At 45.9% G+C, this 8,751-nt stretch overlaps 1 protein-coding gene across 1 annotated transcript; it reads right to left on the reverse strand.

Annotated features, from left to right (window-relative positions):
• Nucleotides 1–716: 716 nt before the first annotated feature.
• On the reverse strand, nt 717–3,960 carry LOC125155420 (T-cell surface glycoprotein CD1a-like). The gene is made up of 6 exons (XM_047840741.1): nt 3,900–3,960; nt 2,804–3,070; nt 1,846–2,124; nt 1,371–1,649; nt 954–1,044; nt 717–808 (listed from the first exon to the last, which is right to left on the reverse strand). Exons 1-6 carry the CDS (start codon nt 3,958–3,960, stop codon nt 730–732), a joined length of 1,056 nt encoding a protein of 351 aa, XP_047696697.1. The 3' UTR covers nt 717–729.
• Nucleotides 3,961–8,751: the final 4,791 nt, after the last annotated feature.

Raw genomic sequence — 8,751 nt, forward strand, 5'->3', positions numbered from 1 at the left:
TGTCCTGAGGGCCTCAAACAGCCAGGACCTGCATCTGCCCTCCTCCTTTTATCCACAACAGGTCCACTCCAACAGGTGTCTGTGTTTAAATAATAGAAATATCCACAGACAAAACTGTACTCTCCTCAGAGGCTCAGAGATGTTACCAAGGAACCATAACAGTATCAAGTCTCCAGGCAAAGTGAAAAGACTTTTGACAAGAACATCAAATGTCTCAACTACTACAAACACCACAGGAGGCGAAAGAAGAAAAAACTATGAAATTGGCATAAATTCAACGCAGACTTTTATTGAGGACATATTCCATGCTGGCGAGACTCCTTGCCAAGGATACAAATATTAGAAAGACGTGGCCTTTGCACTCAAGAGACCTAGGAATTAGAAGGGAAAAGGGACCTAAATGCAGGGCAAAAATGGATAGGAACTGGGTGTAGATTATCCACAGTGCAGGTTAAAGTGGTGGAAATTCCCACCAAGCAGAGACTGCTTCCACTATGCAGATCAGAGAAGGTGCGTGGGAGGAAGTGACACAAGATGCCTGTGACCCATGGAAGTCCTCAGACTTCATTTTACTCTAAGATAATTTTGAGATTTAAGTCTGAGACTCAGGTCAGAACAAGAGTTCCTGTTAAACGACACTCAGCTTATACTGACAACTGATGCCTGAGCAGAAAGGACAGACAAAAGCTGCACATAGGGACTTGCTGGTCCATCACTGCTGAGATGGGTTTAGGGACGTCCTGGTCCTGGGCTGCTGGGATCTCTCTCCAAAGGGAGGCCAGTGCACTGAGGTCTCCAGTGTGATTTCCTAGGAGGAACAGATTGGAAATGCTCTGCAGCAGGTGGAGGTGAGGACTGCAGGAGAAGGAGCACTGAGAGGAGGAAAGGTGAGGACAGACACAAGGGGAAAGACACAGTTGGGAAAGAGCAGAAATATGGTTCCAGAGTCTTACCAGCGCTTCCAGAGCCAGAATGCAAGACCTGCCAGAAGCACCAGGGGCACGATCACTGCCAGGAAGACCAAGCTCACAGGGTGGTGTTGCTCTGTTGGTTTGGTACGCAGAGGGTGTCAATTCCCATCCATCTTGGGTTCAACTGCACCTTCCTGGTCCTTTTTCTCCTGTCACCCTCTGCTTCACCAACCACCCTTCCTCTTTCTCCTCTCCCATCCCTGCTCACAGATGGATCCTTCAACCAACCCTCTGCTTCCTGCTACATCTACAGGACCCTCACACCCAGCTCTCCATTTCTTAGGTCACTAAATTTTAGTCCTTTATGATCTGGAGTCCCTAGAATCCCAACTTTGTATCTGTCTCTCCTGCACTGCTGGAGGACCACCCTTTCCTTGCTGGGCACCAGCCCTTTCTCACCCCAGTAGAGGACAATATCCTGGCCTTCTAGACTGCTGTGTCTCACTCGGCAAGACAGGCCGGCTGCCTCCCTGGCTTCCACATCCAAGGACGTCTGAAGATACCATGTCCCATCAGCATGGGGCAAGACGTCGCCTCGCCGGGTGCCCTGTTGCTCCTGGTCACCCCGCATCCACGTCACCCACACTGGCTTTGGGTAGAAGCCAGAGACATGGCACACAAGGAGCAGATGGCCAGGCCCCTGACTGGGGCCAGTGGACAGCCAGGCTTCTGGCCTCACTGCAGAGACAGGACAGGAATTCTCAGACTGAGAGGGAAGATCCTCACATCGCTTTAGATACACACATCTTTCCACCTCTAGAAACCCACCACCATCAGCCCTCTCCCTCTTGGCCCCTTTTCTCCCTGAGTTTGAGGAAATGTTGCAAGTTTCTGAGTGCAGAAAGAAAGCTTGGAGGGAGGGAGCAGGACTGACCTTGCCGCTGAAGATCTGCCTTCCCTGCATCAAGTAGACCCAAGAGGAAACGGGGGCAGATGATATTAACATGTGCTTGTATTCGTAAGTTGACAACATGGTACTGATTGAATAGTTTGGAGACCTGCTGAGCTCTCCTTCCTCCCTTTGGAGATGGCCACCATGACGTGTTCTGGAAGCTCACGAGATCTGATCCTTGATACGCAATCCACACAAATCCTACTGGTGCCTCTCCAAAGGGCAGCACACAGCTTTTGACCAGCTGTACCTGAAAAGGATCTGGCAAAAGAGACTGTAAGTTATAGGAAATGGGGAGGGAAAGAGATGAAATGAGGTAAGTAGAAGCCAATAACAGAGGAAGCAGAGGGAGAAGTTGAGGGTATTGGAAGGAATGGAGCAAAGTTTGGTTTAAGTGGAGGCTCACACAGAGGGGAAGTGGTGGTCACTGCAGCAGAGGAAGAGGTGAATGACTGAGGAAGGAACAACTGTTGGAGGAGAGACCGGAAGGCTGTGGGCAGAGAACAGGAGAGGGCTCAGCAGGAGAGCTGTGATAAAACCATCCAGGGTGAGGGGGGGTAGTGGGTACAGGGAACACATGGACAGATGTTGATGAGAGGACTCAATGAGGAGTAAAGCACAATTTGAGGATCAGTCACAGAGTGAAGGAGAGGAGAGTCTCTGGCTGGAGGCCAGGGAATGGGGTGGTCATGGGAGACTCTGGTGAGAGACAGGAGATCACAGCCTGAGGTCAAGGAGCAGAGGGGAAATAGCAGAAGGCGTGAAGCTTTTCAAGTTCGGGGTCTGGCTTCTGCCTCCTGAACACACAGGCATGATTCCGTTTTATGAAGGGGAGTTGAGAGGTTCAGCCAGGGGAGGCTCTTTCCTGGAGGAAGAAAGAACGCAAGGCGACACACACCGGCCACCTCCATCCCACCTGCCCTGAGGGACCCGAGCTCACATTCAAGCTGCCATTGACTGACGTGGTTCTGAAATATCAGAGGAAATGCAATGGATGCTGCATGTAATGACCTTTCCTGTTCCATCAGCTCCCTGTTGCTGAAGTTGCCCTTGGACCAAGGTCGCAGGTGTATGAGACTACCGGTCTTGCTGTCCCAGCCATGAGTCTGAAGCTCATCCAGCCAAGCTGAGCCAAGGTTTTGTGTCCAGGAACGGTTGTAAAAAGATGTTGTCAGGATGATTCGGAAGGAGTTCGGCCCCTGGAAGTCTGTGTCAGAACAGATAGAGTGAGGGAGGCATTGCAAAGAAGAGAGAATCAGAAAAAGGTGCCAGCGAGGGGCACTGAAATCGGGAGGACAGGGAGCCATAGTTCTCTCAGGAGACACGTGTTGCCCAAAGCACTGAGCCCATCATTCTGAAACCATCATTCAGCAGAGAACAGGGCCCTGGGGTCAGGGATGTGTAGAAAGGAACCGGGTGGACATACTCATTCCCCAGATATGTGCTGGAGAACCCACACCATGAGTGCACACACAGGCGAGTGTGCACAGTGACACACCCATGCAAACTTACATTACACAGTCTTGCACAAACTGACATACACAGATACACATGCACACCTTCACACACAAATACACACATACGCCTATTAAAACACAACCATACAGACACACAAGCAGTTGTGCACACATGTCACGCACAGACTTGCACACATACAGACACACATGCAGATACATGCAGAGAAACAAACACAGGCACCTATGCGCACACACTCATACATACTTGCACACATGTAGGCACACAAGCACGTGAACACAAATGATGCACACGTGCACACATGCAGACAGAGAGATGCACACATGGGCCTCTAAAAGCACACATTTATAACACACATGCAGGCACAGCACACATATGACACACATGTTCACACACACTGACACACAAATGTTTGCACATCACACGCGTGCAGGCACAAACATGCACACGTGACACATGAGCACATGATACATGTGTGCATGCGCATGTATGCATTTGCATGCACACATGTACACACATCACACACATATACACTCTCTGAGCAGGGCCACCGTCCTCACCATCGTCACTGTCACCACCTGGGACAAGAACCGTGAGCAAGACCAGTTGCAACAACAGCATCTTATGTGCAGATGTTCTTTCTTTCTCTCAGAAAGTGGGTCTTTGGCGTCTGTTCTCACAAACCTCCCCACACACAGCCCCTCTCTTCTGACTTCCTTCTCAACACACGCGCCTGCCCTGAGTCTCCGCGACAATGCAGATGGGCTCCGCCCTCAACCCTGGACACCTACTCAGACTCTCACTTCCCCTCCGGGTCTGACCCTCCTCTCCGGCTTCCAGCTTCTCCCTGTCACCAGCCTCCATTCTGTTTCCCGAGGTCCTAACTCAGGTGCTGGGGACCAAGTCTTGGGTGGCATGGAAAAGGGACCCTACCTCTCGTGCCTTTTCCCCTCATCCAGACAGTAACCCATGAAAACACGGCTCCCCAGCATGCAGCCCTGGAGCCTGCTGTCACCCTGTCCCTCCTGCCCTTGGAACACTCCCCATGGACTCCCTTCCCTGTCTCACCCCCACCCCAGCCCATCCACATCTCTGATGTGTTACTGCTTGTGTTTAAAAACAATCAACCAGGTCAATTCGAAGATCTAATCGATTGCATTAAGGGATACAAGTTTGAGGGAGCATACAATTTGGCATGGGAAAGAGGAGCCCCTAGGAAGCGTACAAATAAGAGGTTTTTTATAGGAAGGAAGCTGCACAAATACTGAAAAGAACAGCTTTAAATCCGAATGACAGCCCTGACTTAGTTTAAAGCTAAAGTTCTCTTTTCTGCTCATTATGGATATTTGATAAGAAATACAATTGCTGAGAAGTCTGTTTTGCTTGCAGTTTGCTACGAGCATTGTGAGGCCTTTCCTGAATGTAACCCGCTGTGTAGTAGAATGGGTTGTAAACATCCTAAATGTAGTCTGATATGTGATGGAATGAGTGATTGTACATAAACTAACCGGCATTTCTCGCTTCTGTAAACCTGCTTGCTTAACACATTCCTCACCTACCCCCTACCCCCTTCCCCCTTCCCCCTTTTTTCCTCCCGCCACAAGTAACGGACAAAGCCTTCCCGCCAAAGGACAGACAAAGGACGCCCAATCAGAGAACAACAAATGTCCTTACTTTAAAATCAAATAATCAGGCCCCTCATAATTTGAAACCTCCCCTGTGCTATTTGTCTCTGTCTATAAAAACGCTGTACCAACCCTGATCGTGGCCTCTTGCGTTACCGGCGACGAGTGCGTGGGGGACCAGGTTCGAACCTGCAATAAACGACCTTTGCCACTTGGCTTTGACTTACGACTCTGGTGGACTTTTGTGGGAGGTTTCGGAACTTCGAGCATTACAATACAAGAAACAAATGTTTCAGGGAAGGTCACTTTCCCTTCATTGGGACCGTAGGGGTCTAGCCATACAGATGACCTCCCCTCACTGGGGGATGGAGAGGACTCACGTGACAACAGACCCCACTGTGATGAACAGAGAATTCCTCGCTGACAGGGGAAGACTTACATTTCTGGGGGAGGTTGGAACTGCCGTTAGTTTAGGCATCAAACAAGGTTTGGGGACTTGGCTTGGCCTGAGACACCATTTTGAGTCCATGGGTTTCTTTTAACACTTACTCTATTTGCTTTTCCAAATTTCCCCATGATTGCCTGTGTAACAGTATCAACAACTACCAATTACCATTATTTTAGGGGAGAATCAGTTGTCATCAGAGAGACCACAGGACATTGAAACATCTGAAGAATACCCCCTCAGTCGGACTTGCACTAATACATATTCACTCACCAAACACTCAACACCAGCCTGGTCCAAGCACCTTGCTACATGCACGAAAATACAGTCTTCACAGTGCAATCCCTTTATTCAAGGAGCTTTTAGTCTCTTTGGGAGGAAATAACACATACACCAAGAATTATATATTCTGGTGTGCTGAGTTATTTTTTCTTCCTTTTTTTTTTAATTCGAGTTAACTCTATGCATTACTCAGCATTCATCAATATAAGTATAAAACTATTCCCTTCACCATCTTCTCTCATTCTCCACCTGCCTCCCCTCAGGTGACCAACAGTGTGTTCTCTATTGTTCCCATTCAGTTTTTGCCTTTATCTCTCTTTTGTCTTTTTCATTTGTTTTGTTTCTTAAGTTCCACACGTGAGGGAGACAATAGGTGTTTGTCTTTCTCTGGAAGGCTTACTTATTTCACGTAGCTTAAAACTCTCCAGCTCCATCTATGTCATTGCATATGGCAATATTTCAGTCCTTTACTTGACTGAGTAACATCCCATTATACGTACATACCACACTTTGTCCTTCTTCATCCATCATCCGTGGACACTGGGTGGCTTCCATAATTTGGCTACCGTAAATAATGCCGCAGTAAACACAGGGGTGCGTGTATCTTTTCAAATTGCCATTTTCATATTACTTGAGTAAATATACAGTAGTGGAGTTAGAGGATCACGTGGGAAATCTGTTTTTAACTGTTGAGGAAACTGCATACTGTTTCCACAGGGGCTGCACCAGTTTGCATTCCTACCAACAGGGTACAAGGGTCCTTCTCCACATCTTCCCCAACGCTTGTTTCCTGTGTGTCTGAATTTAGACAAACAGACAGGAGTGAGGTGGCATCTCATTGTGGTTTTGATTTTCATTTCCCTGATGAAGAGTGATGCTGAGCATCTTTTCATGTGTTTGGCCATCTGGATGTCTTCTCTGGAGAAATGTCTATTCATGTCTTCTGCCCCGTTTTTAATTGGATTATTGGTTTTATTGGTGTCGAGTTGTACAAGTTCCTTGTAATTTGGGTGCTAACCCTTTATTGGATATGTCATTAGCAAATATCTGTTCACATTCTGTATATTGCCTTTGAATTTTGTTGATTGTTACCTTTGCTGTGCAGAAGCTTTATATTTCCCTGTAGTCCCAATATTTTATCTTTGCTTTGTTTCCCTTGTCTCAGGAGCCATTTCTAGAAAAGTATTGCTGCAGCTGATGGAGAGACAGACCTGCCTGTGCTCTCTTCTGGCATGCTTATGATTTCAGGTTCCACATTGTGGGTTTTTTTTTAACATTTATTCATTTCTGAGAGAGAGAGACAGAGCACAAGCAGAGGAGGGTGAAAGAGAGAGGGACACAGAATCCAAAGCAGATTCCAGGCTCTGAGCTGGCAGCACAGAGCCCAACGTGGGGCTCAAACTCACAGACCATGAGATCATGACCTGAGCCGAAGTAGGAAGCTTAATCAACTGAGCCACCCAGGTGCCCTGCACGTTTTGATCCTGAATCCACATTGAGTCTATTATGGCATATAGTGTAACAAAGTGGTCCAGTTTCTTTCTTTTGCACGTTGCTGTCCACTTTGGCCAACGCCACATTTTATTTTTTTAATATAATTTATTGTCTAGTTGGTTTGCATACAACACACACTGCTCATCCCAACCAGTGCCCTCCTCCCTGCCTATCACCCACTTTCCCCTCTCCCCCCCCCCATCTACCCTTAATTTGTTCTCAGTCCTTAAGAGTCTCTTATGAGACCCAGTCTTAAGAGTCTCCTCCCTCCCTCTCTGTAACTTTTTTTCCCCTTCCCCTCCCCCATGGTCTTCTGTTTAGTTTCTCCAGATCCAAATACGAGCCAACACCACATTTTAAAGAGGCCTTCTATTTGCCATTGAATGATCTTGCCTCTTTGTAAAAAAATTAATTGACCATAAAATCCTGGGTTTATTGCTTGGTTCTCTGTGAAATGATCTGTGTCTACTTCTGTCCCAGTACCATAATGTTTTTATTACTACAGCTTTGTAGTGTAACTTGAAATCTGGAATAGTGATACCTCCAGCTTTGTTGTACTTTTTAAAGATTGATTTGTCCATTCAGAGTCTTTTTGTTCCTTACAAACTTCAAGATGGGTTGCTCTAGTTCTGTGAAAAATGCTATTGGTATTTTGATAGGCATTGCATTAAATCTGTAGATTGCTTTGGGTACTATGGACATGTTAACATTATTTTTCTTCCAATCCACGAGCATGGAATATCTTCCCATTTCCTTGTGTCACCTTCAATTTGTTCATCAGTGTTTTATAGTTCTCAGAGTACATGTCTTTCACTCCTTTGGTTAAGTATATTCCTAAGTATTCTCTTATTTTTTTGGTGCCATTGTCAATGTGATGGTTTTCTTAATTTCTTTTTTTGTTGCTTTGTTATTATTGTATAGAAATGCAACGCATTTCTCTATATTGATTTTGTATCCTGTGACCTTACTTAATTCATTTATTGGTTCTAGTAGATTGGGGCAGGGAGGTGGTCTTTAGGGTTGTCTATATATAGTATTGTGATCTGCAAACAGTGGACATTTTACTTCTTCCTTGCCATTTTGGGTAACTTTTATTCCTTCCTCTCGTCTGAGATGCAGAAATATTTACAATGGTTATATCTTCTTGATGGATTGTTTCTTCTATTATTTTATAGTGTCTTCCTTTTTCCCTTGGTACAGCCTTTCTTTAAAAGTCTATTTTGTCTGATACAAGTATTGCCACCCTGGATTTCATTTCACATCCATTGTTTGATGCATGATTCTCCATCATTTCACTTTGTATCTTCATGTGTCCTTAGATCTGAAATGAGCCTCTTGTAGGCAGCATAGAGATACGACTTGCTTTTTTCTTCATCCCATCACAGTATATCTTTTTATTAGAGCATTTATTCCATTTACATTCAACGTATTTATTGAAGGGTATGACTTATTGCCATTTTGTTTCTTGTTTTATGGTTGTTTTGGTATTCTCCGTTTTTTCTCCTCTTGCTTTTTTCTCTCATGATTACTTGGGTTTCTTGATATACTTGGATTCTTTTCTCTTTA

Source organism: Prionailurus viverrinus, chromosome F1, assembly GCF_022837055.1.
Source record: "Prionailurus viverrinus isolate Anna chromosome F1, UM_Priviv_1.0, whole genome shotgun sequence".
NCBI lineage: Eukaryota > Metazoa > Chordata > Mammalia > Carnivora > Felidae > Prionailurus > Prionailurus viverrinus.